This window comes from Melospiza melodia, assembly GCF_035770615.1.
Source record: "Melospiza melodia melodia isolate bMelMel2 chromosome 25 unlocalized genomic scaffold, bMelMel2.pri SUPER_25_unloc_1, whole genome shotgun sequence".
NCBI classification, from domain to species: Eukaryota; Metazoa; Chordata; class Aves; order Passeriformes; family Passerellidae; genus Melospiza; species Melospiza melodia.
The window spans coordinates 24,068-42,827 of NW_026948504.1; the positions used below are offsets into that span (position 1 = coordinate 24,068).

Sequence of the window (18,760 nt, forward strand, 5' to 3'; positions counted from 1 at the left end):
CTCGGGGTTTATCCCTTGCAGAGCCCCGAGCACAGGCAGCCCCCCACCCCGAAACCCCCCCACCAAAAGCACTCACTTTCCGAGGGCGCCCACACGGGGGGCACCGGGAGGTGGCCAAGGAGCAGCAGCATCACCCCCAGCCTCGGGGCACGCAGCGCCCCCGGCCCCATCCTCGAACGGGCCCGTCCCGATCCCGCTCGCCGTGTCCGTGTCCGGTGCCCGGGGAGCGCCGGGATACCGGGGGAGCCCTGCCCGGAGCCTGCGGCCCCTTCACTTTTGTTTTCGGCTGCCGCACACAAAATATTTAGCCTGACAACTCTCAGGGCCAGGGCCAGGGCATGTTTGGGAAATAGAGAAGGGGAGGGGGGAAAAAAAAAAAAACAGCGCGCCCTCCCCCCCCGCGCCCGAGTGGGTGGGAAGGAAAAGCTGCCTCCGTGCCTCAGTTTCCCCAGCCGGAGAGGGAGGTTCCGAGTGGTTCTGACACCGGGAAAGCAGCCAGAAACTCATGGAATAGCACAGAAGGGACAATTTAAGGGTCACTGTGCCTGGCAGGGTGAATGGGGGGTGCCGGGAGACTTTTGGGGTCCCCACAGAAGAGCAGCCCTGCAGTGAGGGGGGGGAAGCTGCGGGCACTCAGCACCTGCCTGGCTGCGACGAGCCGCCCTCAAGGGGAAGGAGAAGCAGGACAAGAGGAGGAGGAGGAGGAGGAGGAGGAGGAGGAGGAGGAGGTGGCATTTATTTTTCTCATTAGGACAAAGCAGGGAGGAGGGCAGGAGCAGGGTGCTGATGCCCCAGTGACCCCCCCAACACCACAGAACTGGAGCTGGCAGTGCCTCTGCCCCTTTGCATGGGGCGATGCGGGCACCCCAAGGCTCCTCCTGCCTTTTTTTGGAGGAGCTCAGGAGCAGCTGCTTCTCCTCCGGCGCAGCAGAGCGGTCTGGGGGCTCCTCTCCTCCTCGGGGTCGCTCTCACAGCGGCGCTGGGGGCACAGGGGGGGCTGCAGGGCACGGCCAGGGCTTCCCCCCGAGGAGAGGGCACCCCTCAGTGCACAGCACCCCACCCTGCACCATGCCCCCATCACGCTGCCCCAGCAATGGGAGGGATGCCCAAAACAGGGGGTCTGCAGCACAGGGGGCACTGCCATAGAGAGAAACGGAGGGAGACCCCCCCCCAAATCCTTTCTTCCCCCCAAAAACTGAAAGAGACCCCCACCCCCATATCCCTTCCTCCCCCTCCCCAGGCCGTGCTGGGGGGGATCTGGGGGCTCACCAGCTCCTCATCCTCCCTCCCCAGGCGGCACAGGCGGTTGCAGGCGGACACGGTGTTGTAGGAGAGCTACGGGGGGACACAGAAGGAGGGGTCTGAGGTGGGGGTCCCTGCCCAGATCTGGGGGGCTCCCCAGGGGTGCTGGGACCCCACAGCCGGGCACCTTCCACTTCCTGCGGGCGTTGAACTTGCGGAAGTTTCTCATGTTGATGGAGGAGCGGCTGCGGCTCAGCGCCTGCTTCCTGCTCAGGGGCTGCGGGGACAAGGACGTGGCACTGCCACTGCCACTGTCCCCGTGTGCCCATCCCGCTGCCAGGGGCCTGGCAGGCCCTGCCCGTGCCATTTACCTTGATCCAGGGGTGCACCAGGCACTCGGCTGCGCTCATGCGGCGCCTGCGGAACACGGGGAGGGGTTGGGGTCGGGGGTGCTGGTCCCACAGACCCACACTGGGGATGGGGAGGGGTCAGGGGCAGTGTTAGGGTCAGGATTGGGGTTTGGGTCAGGGTCAGGGTCATGGTTAGGGTTAGGGTCAGGGTTAGGGTCAGGATTGGGGTTAGGGTCAGGGTCAGGGTCATGGTTAGGGTTAGGGTCAGGGTTAGGGTCAGGATTGGGGTTAGGGTCAGGGTCAGGGTCATGGTTAGGGTTAGGGCCAGGGTTAGGGCCAGGGTTGGGGTCAGGGTTATGGTTTAGGGTTAGTGGTTATGGTTTAGGGTTAGGGTCAGGGTCAGGGTTAGGGTTAGGGTTTAGGGTTAGGGTTAGGGTTAGGGCCAGGGTTAGGGTCAGGGTTAGGGGTCATGGTTAGGGTTAGGGCCAGGGTTAGGATCAGGTTTGGGGTTAGGGTTATGGTTTAGGGTTAGGGTTAGTGGTTAGGGTTTAGGGTTAGGGTCAGGGTCAGGGTCAGGGTTAGGGTTAGGGTTAGGGCCAGGGTTAGGGTCAGTGTTAGGGTCAGGATTAGGGTTAGGGTCAGGGTCATGGTTAGGGTTAGGGCTGGGGTTAGGGTCAGGGTTGGGGTTAGGGTTATGGTTTAGGGTCAGGGTCAGAGTTAGGGTCAGGGTCAGGGTCAGGGTCAGGGTTAGGGTTAAGGTTATGGTTTAGGGTCAGGGTCAGAGTTAGGGTCAGGGTTAAGGTCAGGGTCAGGGTCAGGGTCACATTAAGGTCAGGGCCATAGGGTTAGGTTTAGGGTCAGGGTCAGTGTTAAGGTCAGGATCAGAGTCAGGGTCAAGGTCAGGGTTAGGATTAGGGTTAAGGTTAGGTTTTGGTTTAGGGTCAGGGTTAGGGTTAGGGTCAGAGTTAGGGTCAGGATTAGGGTCAGGGTCAGGGTCAGGGTCAGGGTTAGGGTTAGGTTTTGGTTTAGGGTCAGGGTTAAGGTTAGGGTCAGAGTTAGGATCAGAGTCAGGGTCAGGGTTAGGGTTAGGGTTAGGTTTTGTTTTAGAGTCAGGGTCAGAGTTAGGATCAGGGTTATGGTCAGGGTTAGGGTCAGGTTCAAAGTTAGGATCAGGATTAGGGTCAGGGTACGGGTTAGGGTTAGGGTCAGGGTCAAGTTAGGGTCAGGGTTAAGAGCAGGGTCAGGGTCAGGCTCAGGGTTAGGTTTTGTTTTAGGGTCAGGGTTAGGGTCAGAGTCAGGGTCATGTTTAGGGTCAATCATAGGGTCAGGGTTAGGGTTAGGGTTAGGGTCAGGGATAGGCTCAGCGTCAGGGTTTTGCTAGTGGGGATGGAGAAGGGAACCAGATGGAGGTGGAGATGGTGGGAATGGAGATGAGGATGAGAATGAGATGGAAACAGAGATGGGATGGAGATAACGATGGCTTGGGGATGCAGATGATGGGATGGGATGGGATGGGATGGGATGGGATGGGATGGGATGGGATGGGATGGGATGGGATGGGATGGGATGGGATGGGATGGGATGGGATGGGATGGCATGGCATGGGATGGCATGGCATGGCATGGGATGGCATGGGATGGGAATGGGGATGTAGATAGGGATGGGGATACCACAGAAATGGGATGGAGATGGAAAGAGAGATAGGGATGATGGAGGTGGGGATGGGGATGGGGATGAAGATGAGACCAGCATGGGATGGAGATGGCCATAGGAACGATGAAGATGGGGACGGAGATTTTGGAGGTGGGGATAACAGAGGTGTAGGTGGGGGCAGAGATGGGAAGGAGATGGAAGGGATGGAGATGGGGCCTCACTGTGGCTCCTTCAGCAGCAGCTGGCGGATGAAGTCCTTGGCCAGCTCGGAGGTCTGGCTGAAGCAGCGCTCCTCAAACTCGTAGGCGCCCGCCACGACGTTGGACAGCGTCTCAGCATCCGTCTCACCCTGGAAGGGGGACAGGCCACTGAGCCTGTGGGGACACAACAGAGCCACTGAGTGCCAGGACAGCACCAGCACCCCCAGCGTCCCCGTGCCTCAGTTTCCCCCAGCCACGGAGAGCATTGCCCCATACTCACAGAATGTAGGTGATGACTCCGATGCTCCTGAAATGAAGGGGTGGGAGTCAGGCGCTGCCCTCCCTGGGGCCCCCCATGCCCTGTGGCACCCATGGGGGGGCTCTCCCCACCCACCAGCTCAGCCTGCTGCCCCCCAGGTCCTGATCCTCACCACATGTCGGTCGCAGGGCTCAGTGGTTCATAATTGATCACTTCAGGAGCTGGGGGCAAACAGAGCCAGGGTGGGACATCACGGGGACAGGAGCATGGCTGGGTGGGTGGGTGGGTGGGTGCAGGGACCCCCAGGGATGTGCCAGCCCCCTACCAATGTACTGGGGGGTCCCACAGAGGCTCCTGTAGGTGATGCCATCCTGCAGCTGCTGGGCCAGCCCGAAGTCGATGATCTTGATCCGGGGCTTGGGGACGTCCTTGTCCTGCAGCATGATGTTCTCGGGCTGTGGGAACAGGGCAGGGCACGGCGGGGTGACCCGGGGGTTCCAGGGAGTGAGGATGGGGGGGTCCCCCACGTGTGGGAATCCACAAAAAAAGAGGGTTTTGGGGAAAGCTGCAAAAGGCAGGCCCTAGAGGCAGCAGAACTGTGATTGGAGCTAAGCAGCAGCCATGAGATTGGTCAGCAGGAAAATGAAATAATTTTAAACTGTAGAAAAGCAAGGACAAATAGAACAATGGTATTAATGTGTGTCTAGAATAACTCTCTAAGCTGCAGAAAAGCTTATCTAGCAAGATATTAAGGAGGTTAAAGCTTAATAATGGAGCTCTGTGCGTTGTGTTTTAAGGCTTACAAGCAGGTATTATATTTTAAATAAGCAAGCATTGTTTAACCCAAGGTATGTGTGCTTATAGTGGTTGGATAGAACTACTGTCAATATAGAATATATACTATAGAAATATAAATACTATCAATGTGCTTTTGCTTTGTGTGATTGGTCAAAAAAAAAGTTGTAAACTAAGCTGTAACATTAAGTTCTTGGTCTGCTGCTGGGGCTGTGAGCTGATGGCACCTTCCCATTGTTATAACCATGCGATGAGAGTGATGCTGGAGAATAAAACAGCTCAAGGGCTGTTCCCAGCAGTCCTGTCCTGTCCATGATTCGTACATAGATTTGTCAGCAGAAAAATTATCTAAGAAGTAGAAAGTGAGGACAAATAAAACAACGGTCTGTGTATTAACACTTGTCTAGAATAACTCCTCAAGGTGTAGAAAAGTATATTTAGTGAGATATTAGGAAGTTTCAAGCTTAATAATGGAGCTCTGTGCGTTGTGTTTTAAGGCTTACAAGCAGGTATTATATTTTAAATAAGCAAGCATTGTTTAACCCAAGGTATGTGTGCTTATAGTGGTTGGATAGAACTGTCAATATAGAATATATACTATACAGATATAAATACTGTCAAAGTGCTTTTGCTTTGTGTGATTGGTCAAAAAAAAGTTGTAAACTAAGCTGTAACATTAAGTTCTTGGTCTGCTGCTGGGGCTGTGAGCTGATGGCACCTTCCCATTGTTATAACCATGCGATGAGAGTGATGCTGGAGAATAAAACAGCTCAAGGGCTGTTCCCAGCAGTCCTGTCCTGTCCATGATTCGTACATAGATTTGTCAGCAGAAAAATTATCTAAGAAGTAGAAAGTGAGGGCAAATAAAACAACGGTCTGTGTATTAACACTTGTCTAGAATAACTCCTTAAGCTGTAGAAAAGTATATTTAGTGAGATATTAGGAAGTTTCAAGCTTAATAATGGAGCTCTGTGTGTTGTGTTTTAAGGCTTACAAGCAGGTATTATATTTTAAATAAGCAAGCATTGTTTTAACCAAAGGTACGTGTGGTTATAATTATTAGATAGAACTGCTGTCAATGCGCTTTTGCTTTGTGTGATTGGTCGAGAAGCTTATAAAGTGAGTTGTAACATTAAGTTCTTTGTCTGCTGCCTGGGATGTGAGCTGCTGGCAGCTTCCCATTGTCATAACTGATGATGGAAAACAAAACAGCTCAAGGCCTGTTCCACAGCAGCCCTGTCCCGTTTGTGGTCTGTAAATAAGCCCCTCCTGCTGGCAATGCCCACCTTGAGGTCGAAGTGAGCGATGAGGCGGGCGTGCAGATATTCCACCCCGCTCAGGATCTGCGCCAGGAACTCGATGGCCTCCTCCTCCGACAGCATCTCCTTCTCAGCAATGAAGTCAAAGAGCTCCCCACCCCTGATCCTGTTGTAGGTAAAAGTTAAGTTAAGTTAGGGTATAGTTCAATTATACAGTATTAATTATGTTATGTTAATTGTATTAAGAGTGGGGATTATTAGAATGTGCTAGGAGAAGGGTCCAGGGTTTGGTGGAAGGGCAGTCTGGCAGGGCAAGGTGAGGTTGAAGAGAGATTGGATGGAAGATCTGAGCAATCATTCGAAGCCCTGCAGAAACAGTTGGTCCAGAATGAACGGCGTTAAATACCAACGAGAAGCCTGGGAATGGACCATTCACCACGGAGGTCCAAAATGGACCAATCCTGGACTCAAAGTGGGCTATAAATGGGGGGAGTTCAGTTGGGCCAGGGTTCTTCTTTTTGGAAACTTGTTTTGTGGGGACAACCCAGTGCACTTGGGGGTAGCGCACTGTTCTGTTTTTGGCTGTTTGGGCCCTCAGGCTTATCCTGGGTACTCCATTCTGTTACCGGGCTTGCAGAGGTGAAGAGATAGACAAGAATCTTGACTCCATGATCAGAAGGCTGGATTTATTAATTGATGATATATGTTACAGTATGACTATGCTAATAGGGATAGAGAGAAAAGTCTCAGAAGCTTGCTATGCTAAGAATAGAAAAGGAATGAATAAACAAAGGGGACTCTCTCTGATTCTGTCCCAGAGGGAGCTCAGCCTTTGATTGGCCCTTAATTGTAAACATGCAACATGGGCCAATCACAGGTGCACCTGTTGCATTCCACAGCAGCAGATAACCAGTGTTTACATTCCCCTTCTGGGGCCTCAGCTTCCCAGAAGGGGGAAAAACCCTAAAGAAAGGATTTTTCACAAAAGACGCCTGCGACACCGTTCCTTGCAGCCATTTTAATAAACGAGAACCTCTTTCTCCAGAGAAAGTTTGGCCTCGTTCATATTCACAACAATCCCGGGGACAGGGGAGCTCGGCCACCTCCAACACGTGGCACAAAAAGGGGGGTCCCACCCTGCAGGACCCCACTCACAGCTCCAGGACGAGCACCACCTCTGCCGCGCTGCTGAAGAGCTCGTGGAGCCGCAGGATGTTGGGGTGCTGGAGCTGCCGGAGGATGGAGACCTCCCGCTGCACCTGAGCCCGCTCCAGCCCCGTTCGGCCCCGCCGCATCCTCAGGAGCTTGGCGGCGTAGAAAGCGCCGGTGCTGCGCTCCCGGCACAGCCTGACCACGCCGAAGTGGCCGCTGCAGAGAGAGCGGGGCTGGGTTGGCACCGGGCAGGGGGAGAACCCAGAAATCCGGGTATCCCCGGCGCTGCCATGGAGCTGGGATCCTGCCTGTGCCGCAGTGAACCTGCCCGGATCCTCACCTGCCCTGTGTTCACCTGCCTGGATCCCGTTCACCTGCCTGGATCCCACTCACCTGCCTGGATCCCATTCACCTGCCTGGATCCCACTCACCTGCCTGGATTCCACTCACGTGCCCAGACCCCACTCACCTGCCTGGATCCCATTCACCTGCCTGGATCTGGATCCCATTCACCTGCCTGCAACCTGCTCACCTGCCTGGATTCCACTCATGTGCCCAGACCCCACTCACCTGCCTGGATCCCATTCACCTGCCCAGATCCCACTCACCTGTCTGAATCTCATTCACCCTCCCAGATCCCACTCACCTGCCTGGATCCCATTCACCTGCCTGCAACCTGCTCACCTGCCTGGATTCCACTCACCTGCCCTGTGTTCACCTGCCCAGACCCCACTCACCTGCCCAGACCCCACTCACCTGTCTGAATCTCATTCACCCTCCCAGATCCCACTCACCTGCCTGGATCCCATTCACCTGCCCTGTGCTCACCTGCCTGCAACCTGCTCATCTGCCCAGATCCCACTCTGGGCTGTCCCCACCTGCCCAGATCCTCCTCACCTGCCCTGTGTTCACCTGCCTGTGACCTGCTCACCTGCCTGGATTCCTGCTCACCTGTGGCAGATCCCACTCACCTGCCCAGATCCCCACTGAACCGGCCTGGATCCGACTCACCTGCCCAGCTCCTACTCACCTGCCCAGATTCCTGCTCACCTGCCCAGATCCCCCTCACCTACCCAGATTCCTGCTCATCTGTGGGAGATCCCACTCACCTGCCCAGATCCCACACACCTGCCTGGATTCCTGCCTGCCCTGTGTTCCTGCCTGCAACCTGCTCACCTGTGGTGGGTGCTGCTCACCTACCTGGATCCCCCTCACCTGTTTGGATCCCACTCACCTGCCTGAACCCCATTCACCTTCCCAGATCCCACTCACCTGCCTGTGACCTGCTCACCTGTGGTGGCTCCTGTTCACCTGCCCAGATCCCACTGAACCTACCTGGATACCCCTCATGTGCCTGGATTCCTGCTCACCTGCCCAGATCCCACTCACCTGCCTGTGACCTGCTCGCCTGTGGTGGCTCCTTCTCACCTGCCCAGATCCAGATCCCACTCACCTGCCTGAATCCCCCTCACCTGCCTGAATCCCCTTCACCTGCCCAAATTCCTGCCTGCCCCGTGTTCACCTGCCTGCAACCTGCTCACCTGGGGTGGATTCCGTTCACCTGCCCAAATCCCACTCACCTGCCCAAATTCCTGCTCACTGAACCTGCCTGGATTTCTGCTCATCTGTGGTAGATCCCACTCACCTGTTTGGACCCCCCCTCACCTTCCCAGATCCCCTCACCTGCCCAAATTCCTGCTCACTTACCCAAATCCCCCTCACCTGCCCGTACCCCCCTCACCTGCCCAGCCTCTCCAGCAGCTCATACGTGTCCTCCACGCTGCCCGGGCTGGTGGTGCCTGCCAGGCCCTGGCCCTCCTCATCCTCCCTGGGCTCAGCCACGTCCTGTGGGGGAACAGCAGCAGCACCTGGGCAGGGGCTGAGCCACACCTGGGCGTGCAGGGACCCCCCCAGAACCCCCCAGAACCCCCCAGAACACTCCAAATAGAATCCACAGTGCTGTGTCAGAGCTCAGCCCCTTCCCAGGGACCCCCCAGAACCCCCCCAGAACCCCTCAGAACCCCCCAAAGGGAATCCCCAGTGCTGTGTCAGAGCTCAGCCCCTGCCCAGGGACCCCCAGAAACCCCCCAGAACCCCCCAAAGGGAACTCTCAGTGCTGCATCTGAGCTCAGGCCCTGCCCAGGGACCCCCCAGAACCCCCCAGGGACCCCCAGGATGCTCCAAGAATAATTCCCAGTGCTTTGTCAGAGCTCAGCCTCTTCCCAGGGACCCCCAGGACCCCCCCAGAACCCCCCAAAGGGAACTCCCAGTGCTGTGTCAGAGCTCAGACCCTGCCCAGGGACCCCCCAGAACTCCTCAGAACCCCCCAGGATGCTCCAAAGGGAATCCCCAGTGCTTCATCTGAGCTCAGGCCCTGCACAGGGACCCCCAGAACCCACCAGGACCCCCCCAGAACCCCCCAAAGGGAACTCCCAGTGCTGCATCTGAGCTCAGGCCCTGCCCAGGGACCCCCCAGAACCCCTCAGAACCCCCCAGGATGCTCCAAAGGGAATCCCTAGTGCTTCATCTGAGCTCGGGCCCTGCCCAGGGACCCCCAGAACCCCCCAGGGACCCCCAGGATGCTCCAAATAGAATCCCCAGTGCTGTGTCACGGCTCAGCCCCTGCCCAGCTCTCCCAGTTAACACCGAATTTTCCAGCAGGTGGAAATTTGGAGACTTCCAGCCCTTGGGAAGGACCTGCAGGAGCTGCTCAGGGGGTTTGGAAATGGGGCAGGAGCAGGAATGGGGGGGTGGTCACAGCAGCCTCCCCATCCCTCGGTGTGCAAGGGGTGCAAAATGCAGAGAAAACACAAAATTTGGGGTTTAAAAAAAAAACCCAAAAAAACAGATTAATAAGGGATGAAAGCATGGTGAGCTCAGCCACTCCCTGGCAGTGCCCCCCACAGCAGGGGAAGTTTTGGGAAGGGAAGGTTTGGGAAGTTTTAGGAAGGGAAGTTTTGGGAAGGGAAGTTTTGGGAAGTTTTGGGAAGTTTTGGGAAGTTTTGGGAAGTTTGGGGAAATTTTGGGAAGGGAAGTTTTGGGAAGGGAAGTTTTGGGAAGGAAAGTTTTGGGAAGGGAAATTTTGGGAAGTTTTGTGAAGTTTTGTGAAGTTTTGTGAAGTCTTGTGAAGTTTTGGGAAGGGAAGGGAAGGGAAGGGAAGGGAAGGGAAGGGAAGGGAAGGGAAGGGAAGGGAAGGGAAGGGAAGGGAAGGGAAGGGAAGGGAAGGGAAGGGAAGGGAAGGGAAGGGAAGGGAAGGGAAGGGAAGGGCCCCATTCCCATCTCCTGCTCCTTTGGAAGAAGGAGGGAGAGCCTGAGGAGGGAGGGAGGAATGGTGGAAGATGTTGCTAAGGTTTTGCTTTTCATTATCCTGCTCTGATTCGATTAGTAATAAACACAATTAATGTCCCCAAGTCGAGTCTATTTTGCCCATGACGTTGAGAGGAGTGAGGGATTTGTCTTTGCAGACGAGCTGGGAGATAAAACCAGCGCTGAGAGATAAAAGGAAGGATTCCGCTGATTGACGAATGGAAAAGGAGATTTGATTTTAAAAATAAACTTCAGAGGTTTGATTTTAAAAATAGACTTTGCTGATAAATGAAATTGGATATTGAAAGATGAAGGAAACAATGGGGAAAACCCCTAAATTCCATAAGAATTAAAAATGAAAAGGGAAGGTTGTACATTAGAGGGGAATCATTGGTATAAGGAAGGTTGTACCTCTCAAATACCTCAGAAATGGGAAAAGAAAGAGGGAAATTGGGACAAAAAGGAGGCTGAGTCCTCCAAAAAATTGGAGAGACCCCAGGGGAATGCCCCATGGCCTCTCCCTTTATTCTAATAAAGTTACAGGACTCCTCTGTCTCATTTTTGGACATAGACCTCTGGTGTTTGTGGATTAATTTTCCTGACAACATTAATGGGTGAGTGACCCCTCCCTGCCATTAGCCCCACCCAGGAGCCCAAAAACTGATGTAAAAATAAAGTACACAGACATTAAGTAAAAAAAAAAAAAAAAAAAAAAGGAATAATAATAAACTTGTAATCATAAATTATTAAGAAAAACCATAAACTTATGTTTCTATATTAATAAGTAAGAATATAATTTAAGTACGAAACGGTATTGATAAGATGAAGAGTCTACAGTGTAGTAATGCGATTATATAAAGTTAAAAGTTGATGTAAAAATTAAATTAAAAGTTAAAAATGGGTGTTAAAATAAAGTGCACGGACATTAGGTAGAAAAATAACAAACTTACGTTTTTATAGTTATAAGTAAGAATATAATTTAAGTTGAAGTAAGAAACTGTATTGATAAGAGGGTGAAGAGTTTATGGTATAGTAATGTGATTATATAGATTTAAAAGTTGGTGTAAAAATTAAATTAAAAGTTTAAAATCGATGTAAAAATAAACAGACACTAAATAGAAAAATAATAAACTTATGTTTTTATAGTTATAAGTAAGAATATCATTTAAGGAAGAAACTGTATTGATAAGATGGTGAAGAGCCTACAGTATAGCAATGTGATTATATAGAGTTAAAAGTTGATGTAAAATTAAATTAAAGGTTAAAAATTGATGTAAAAATAAACAGATATTAAACAGAAAATCATAAATTTATGTTTTTATAGGTATAAGTAAAAATTTAATTTTAGTTTAAGTAAGAAACTCGATAAGATGGTGAAGAGTCTACACTATAGCAATGTGATGATATAAAGTTAAAAGTTGATTTAAAAATTAAATTTAAAAATTGATGTTAAAAATAAAGCGCACAGACATTAAGGAGAAAATTCATAAACTCATGTTTCTATGAGTAAGAATATGCCTTAAGTAAATGAGAAACTGTGTTGGATAAGATGTTGAAGAGTCTATAGTGTAGCAATGTGATTATATAAAGTTAAAAGTTTAAAAGTTATAACAAAGCAGATGTGTACACATGCAACAGCAGCCCATTAACTAAAAATAACCACAGCGCAGTAAAAGGGAATAAAGGGGATAAGTTAGAAAAGCAAAATAAACCTTGGGCATTAAATTAGAAAGTTTTATATCGTCATGCAACAAGGAACTTGTGGCTACTTCGTGCTATGGCCAAATGTTTGCTGCTCTAAAATCCCACAGCCTCTATTTGTCCGAGTGATAATATAGATATCGTTGAATAATAGCAATTATTTTATATATAATTTTACACTAAAATATATATAAATATTATTTATATAATAAATATATATATACAAGTGTAAATATATGGTTATATATTACATTATGTTATGTTATATTGAATTATTTATATAATAAATATTATTTTTATATATTTAAAGGACAATCGGTGGCCCCCAAACCCTAAAGGACAGTTGGAGGTCCCCAAACCCTAAGGGACAGTCCCCAAACCCTAAAGGACAGTCCCCAGACCCCAAAGGACAGTCACCAGACCCTAAGGGACAGTTGGTGGCCCCCAAATCCTAAAGGACAGTCCCCAGACCCTAAAGGACAGCCCCCAAACCCTAAAGAACAGTCCCAAACCCTTAAGGACAGTCCCCAAATTCTAAAGGACAGTAGAACGTCCCCAAACCCTAAAGGACAGTTTCCAAACCCTAAAGGACAGTTGGAGGTCCCCAAACCCTTGAGGACAGTCCCCAAACCCCAAAGGACAGTTCCCAAAACCCAAAGGACAGCCCCCAAACCCTAAAGAACAGTCCCAAACCCTTAAGGACAGTCCCCAAATTCTAAAGGACAGTAGAACGTCCCCAAACCCTAAAGGACAGTTTCCAAACCCTAAAGGACAGTTGGAGGTCCCCAAACCCTTGAGAACAGTCCCCAGACCCTAAAGGACAGTCCCCAAACCCCAAAGGACAGTTCCCAAAACCCAAAGGACAGCCCCCAAACCCTAAAGAACAGTCCCAAACCCTTAAGGACAGTCCCCAAATTCTAAAGGACAGTAGAACGTCCCCAAACCCTAAAGAACAGTTTCCAAACCCTAAAGGACAGTAGAACGTCCCCAAACCCTTGAGGACAGTCCCCAGACCCTAAGGGACAGCCCCCAAACCCTAAGGGACAGTTGGAGGTCCCCAAACCCTTGAGGACAGTCCCCAAACCCTAAGGGACAGTCCCCAAACCCCAAAGGACAGTTCCCAAACCCTAAAGGACAGTTGGAGGTCCCCAAACCCTTGAGGACAGCCCCCAAACCCTAAGGGACAGTCCCCAAACCCTAAAGGACAGTCCCCAAACCCTAAAGGACAGTTCCCAAACCCCAAAGGACAGTTCCCAAACCCCAAAGAACAGTCCCCAAACCCTAAAGAACAGTCCCAAACCCTTAAGGACAGTCCCCAAATTCTAAAGGACAGTAGAACGTCCCCAAACCCTAAAGGACAGTTTCCAAACCCTAAAGGACAGTAGAACGTCCCCAAACCCTTGAGGACAGTCCCCAAACCCTAAAGAACAGTTTCCAAACCCTAAAGGACAGTAGAACGTCCCCAAACCCTTGAGGACAGTCCCCAAACCCTAAAGAACAGTTTCCAAACCCTAAAGGACAGTTGGAGGTCCCCAAACCCTTGAGAACAGTCCCCAGACCCTAAGGGACAGTCCCCAAACCCTAAAGGACAGTTCCCAAACCCCAAAGGACAGTTCCCAAACCCCAAAGAACAGTCCCCAAACCCTAAAGAACAGTCCCAAACCCTTAAGGACAGTCCCCAAATTCTAAAGGACAGTAGAACGTCCCCAAACCCTAAAGGACAGTTTCCAAACCCTAAAGGACAGTAGAACGTCCCCAAACCCTTGAGGACAGTCCCCAAACCCTAAAGAACAGTTTCCAAACCCTAAAGGACAGTTGGAGGTCCCCAAACCCTTGAGAACAGTCCCCAGACCCTAAAGGACAGTCCCCAAACCCCAAAGGACAGTCCCCAAACCCCAAAGGACAGTTCCCAAAACCCAAAGGACAGCCCCCAAACCCTAAAGAACAGTCCCAAACCCTTAAGGACAGTCCCCAAATTCTAAAGGACAGTAGAACATCCCCAAACCCTAAGGGACAGTCCCCAAACCCTAAAGGACAGTTGCCAAACCCTAAGGGACACTCGGTGGTCCCCCGGGGACGGACACAAGGCACGGGGACGCATTGCCCCGAGCCTTGCCAGGCGTGCCCTGGCATTGAGCTGCTTTCAAAAGGAGGGAAACTGAGGCACGGGTGGGCACAGCCTGTTGAGCTCCTGTAGAGGGGGGGGCAGAGTGTCCTGTCCTGTCCTGTCCTGTCCCCCATGTCCTGCTGCCACTCACCAGCGAAACCCAAAAATGAGCTCCCAGCTCAGCATCCAACTGCCAAAAAGCCCCACTGGACCCCAAAAAGCCCCGTTGGACCCCAAAAAGCCCCGTTGGACCCCAAAGAGCCCCCTTGGACCCCAATATCTCCCCCAGCCCCCCCCATGGGTGTGTCATGGGGAGCTGGGACCGCTCACCTCCAGCTCCAGCCTTCCTCCAGCAGCCCTGGCAGGGCCAGGATCTTCCTCAGCACCAGGATCTTCCTCAATGCCAGGATTTCCTCAGTACCAGGACCTTCCTCAGTGCAGGACCTTCCTCAGTGCAGGACCTTTCTCAGTACCAAGATCTTCCTCAGTGCAGGACCTTCCTCAGTACCGGGATCTTCCTCAGCACCAGGACCTTCCTCAGTACCAGGATCTTCCTCAGCACCAGGACCTTCCTCAGTGCAGGACCTTCCTCAGTACCAGGATCTTCCTCAGTGCAGGACCTTCCTCAGTGCAAGACCTTTCTCAGTACCAAGATCTTCCTCAGTGCAGGATGTTCCTCAGTGCAGGACCTTCCTCAGTACCAGGACCTTCCTCAGCACCAGGATCTTCCTCAGTGCAGGACCTTCTTCAGTACCAGGACCTTCCTCAGTGCAGGACCTTCCTCAATACCAGGATCTTCCTCAGCACCAGGATCTTCCTCAGTGCCAGGACCTTCCTCAGTACCAGGATCTTCCTCAATGCCAGGATTTCCTCAGCACCAGGACCTTCCTCAGCACCAGGACCTTCCTCAGCACCAGGACCTTCCTCAGTACCAGGACCTTCCTCAGCACCAGGCTCTTCCTCAGTGCAGGACCTTCCTCAGCACCAGGATCTTCCTCAGCACCAGGCTCTTCCTCAGCACCAGAACCTTCCTCAGCACCAGGATCTTCCTCACAGCCTCAGCACTCCCGGGAGCTTTGGCCACAGCAGCTCAGGACAAGGAGATCTCTTTGCATTCCTCTTGAAAACACCCCCCCAGCTGCGCAGAGCAGCCAGAAAAAAGCCTTTTAGGAATAATTCCTGGTGGTTCCAGCCTCAGATCCCTGAGGAACAGCCGGGACAAGGCGGGATGAGCCGCTGTCCCCTTCTCACGCCGCGCTCTCCCCGTTCCGGTGAGCATCGCAAACAGGAAGCCACAGAAACGTGGGAGGCCCTGAAGGTTTTGGGGAGGTGATAAACACGAGAGCAAGCTCCCGGACTGAAGTGATTTCAGTAGTTTTTATAAAAAAGGAAAGGCCTAAATCAACAAGGTTTGTGGGCCAAGCAGGAGTGTTCCCATCGAGGATGCTGCAGCCCTGCTGTTGGGGTTTTCTTGAGCAGCTGGAGCAGCACAGCTTCCCTGGGACAGATCCCCTTTTTATCCTGTTTTTTTGCCCCTTTGGATTGTTTTTTAGTCCCTTTGGATTGGTTTCTTTTTGGATCCTTGTGAAAAATGCGTGTATTTTATGACTGGCTTTTCGCAAATATTCAAATGAATATTAGATGTGTTGTGTTAGAAAGTAATGCTGTATTCATTCTCTTAAGTACTGTATTAAATATAGTTTTAGGTTATAAAAAATGTTAAAATACAAACGATGCTGTGTAGGATACTTTTTTTAAAGAAGAGACTTGCAGTGAGATAGCAGCCACAGGACACCTGAATCTTTCAGAGAAAGAGAATTTATTGCCCTCTTATCAGAAGAAACAAACTTCTTCCTACCTCAAAGGTGCTGTTAGGATTCAGAGGAAGACAGAATGACCAGACAGAATCCTGTGTTTGAATGGAATTTATGCATCATGCATGAAGTGTATGAATATGCAGCAGGCTGTTGCTTTTAAGGGTTAATCCTTTGTTAACGGGGATCCTTTTTCAGGCGTATTTTGCCCAGAAAAAGGCACCCGGACATCCATAACTCTTTGTCTCTATTGTCTCATATTGTCCTAATTCAAATTGTCCAAATTATTATTGCTCTAATTGTATTACTATTTTTATAACCATTTTATTACTAGTAAACTTTTAAAATTTTAAAACCAAGTGACTGGAGTTTTTCACACCCTTCATTTGCACGAAGGTTGAAGGCCTTGATTGGCCTTTACAGTTCTGTCCAGGCTGGCTCGTGGTGCACTTCACTGAGGTGTGTTATGGTACCATGAGTACCACATTTCTTATAACTACCTTTTTAACCCCTTTTAAAATATAATAACAAAATTAACAGTACATGTTTAATGATCTATCAACTATTTTACAACAGTTTCTAACCTGTTTTTAACAGACGGACGGCAGGGATTGTGGAGGCCTCACACAGCTCAGCTGTGGGAATCCTAAATTTTAAGGATTTTAATCCTTGAAATCTGAGGGGTTTGGGGAAGCTGCAAAAGGCAGGCTCAGAAACAGCAGAACTGCGATTAGAGCTAAGCAGCAGCCATAAAATTTGTCAGGGGAAAAAAATTATACAAGAAGTAGAAAGTAAGGACAAATAGAACAATGGTTTGTGTATTAATCCTTGTTTAAAATAACTCCCTAAGCTACAGAAAAGTATCTCTAGCAAGATATACTTTTATACTTTTTTAATGCTTTTATACTTCCTATATTAGGAAATTCTTAGCTTAATAAAGGAGCTCTGTGCATTGTGTTTTAAGGCTTACAAGCAGACATTGTATTGGAAATAAGCAAGCATTGTTTTAACCAGAGGTACGTGTGCTTATGGTGGTTGGATGGAGCTACTGCCAATGTGCTTTTGCTTTGTGTGATTGGTCAAAAGCTTTTAAAGTGAGTTGTAGCATCGAGTTCTTTGTCTACTGCCAAAAATGTAAACTGCTAACATCTTCTCATTGTCGTAACCATGATACTAAAAAATAAAGCAGCTCAAAGCGAACTCCTCAACAGTCCCATCCCATTTGTAATTTATAATTTGTAAGTAAACCTCCAACAAAGAACACCCCCCATCCCTGTCATGGTGCCATGGGTGAGCCTGGCCCTGCCCTAATCCCTGCCCTAATTCCCCATCCATGGGATGCAGCACTGCCCTGGGGCTGGCACCGCCCTTGCCCTGGCACCAGCTGGGTAAGAGCGGCAGAGGACACGTGGTGGCACAGACACAGCATTGGCAGCTCAGTTGCTGATGCCCCCAGAACGGCCCAGAATGGCCCAGAACGGCCCAGAATGGCCCAGAACGGCCCAGAATGGCCCGGAATGGTCCAGAACGGCCCAGAACGACCCAGAATGGCCAAGAACGGCCCAGAATGGCCCAGCTCTGGCACGCAGAGTGTGAGGAAGGGGATGGTGCAGGATTGCACCGTGCCAGGACAGAATCTGGGCTCAGGGTGTGAGCCTGGGCCCGCCGAGCCTGCTGTCCCCTCTGACCCCTGCTGTCCCCTCCGATCCCTGCTGTCCCCTCTGATCCCTGCTGTCCCCTCCGAGTTCTGCTGTCCCCTCCGATCCCTGCTGTCCCCTCTGATCCCTGCTGTCCCCTCCGATCCCTGCTGTCCCCTCTGATCCCTGCTGTCCCCTCCGATCCCTGCTGTCCCCTCCGATCCCTGCTGTCCCCTCCGAGCTCTGCTCTCGCTGTTCCCATCAGTGGCAAGTCCCAGGATGCAGACAGGACAAGAGTGACAATGACACCGTTGCCGGTGGCCTCAGTGCTCTCCTGGCCACAGCCCAGCCTATGCCGAGGCTGCCGCTGTCACCTGCCTGTCACCGCAGGGCCACCATGCCACCTTCCTGTGACGTTTCCCCATCACATGAAGCCTCTTGCAGCTTTGGTCGCTGCTTCCTGCCTGCGGCCGGCAGCAGAGGCAGAGCAGGGCAGGGTGGCGGGGCTGCCTCAGCCTGCTCGTGCTCCTGCCTGTCCCCTGCTTGTCCTGCCTGTCCCCTGCTTGTCCTGCCTGTCCCCTGCCTGTCCCCTGCTTGTCCTGCCTGTCCCCTGCTTGTCCTCCTGCCTGTCCCCTGCTTGTCCTGCCTGTCCCCTGCTTGTCCTCCTGCCTGTCCCCTGTTTGTCCTGCCTTTCCCCTGCCATCCCCCTGCCTGTCCCCTGCTTGTCCTGCCTGTCCCCTGCTCGTGCTCCTGCCTGTCCCCTGCTCGTGCTCCTGCCCGTCCCCTGCTTGTCCTGCCTGTCCCCTGCCATCCTCCTGCCTGTCCCCTGCTTGTCCTGCCTGTCCCCTGCTTGTGCTCCTGCCTGTCCCCTGCTTGTCCTGCCTGTCCCCTGCCATCCCCCTTCCTGTCCCCTGCCCGTCCTGCTTGTCCTCCTGCCTGTCCCTTGTTTGTCCTGCCTGTCCCCTGCCCGTCCTGCTTGTCCTCCTGCCTGTCCCCTGCTTGTCCCCTGCCCATCCTGCTTGTCCCCTTCCTGTCCGGCTCGTGCTCCTGCTCATTCCCTGCCTATCCCCTTCCCATCCTGCTCGTCCCCTGCCTGTCCCCTGCCCGTCCCCCTGCCCATCCTGCCCGTCCAGCTTGTCCCCTGCCCATCCTGCTCATTCCCTGCCTGTTCCCTTCCTGTCCTGCTCATCCCCCTGCCTGTCCCCCTGCCCATCCTGCCTGTCCCCTTCCCATCCCCTGCTCATCTCCTGCCTGTCCCCTGCCTGTCCTACCCATCCCCCTGCCC

General features: G+C 51.9%; 1 protein-coding gene across 1 annotated transcript; it reads right to left on the reverse strand.

The window, feature by feature from the left end:
* Window positions 1-716: 716 nt before the first annotated feature.
* On the reverse strand, window positions 717-14,432 carry LOC134433072 (death-associated protein kinase 2-like; the record flags this gene model as incomplete). The annotated part of the gene is made up of 12 exons (XM_063181966.1): window positions 717-979; window positions 1,270-1,335; window positions 1,430-1,519; window positions 1,614-1,659; window positions 3,467-3,619; window positions 3,726-3,752; window positions 3,877-3,925; window positions 4,030-4,159; window positions 5,786-5,924; window positions 6,914-7,126; window positions 8,652-8,755; window positions 14,355-14,432. Coding segments are annotated over 12 exons (1,176 nt in total), but the record flags the coding sequence as incomplete, so codon positions are not given.
* Window positions 14,433-18,760: the final 4,328 nt, after the last annotated feature.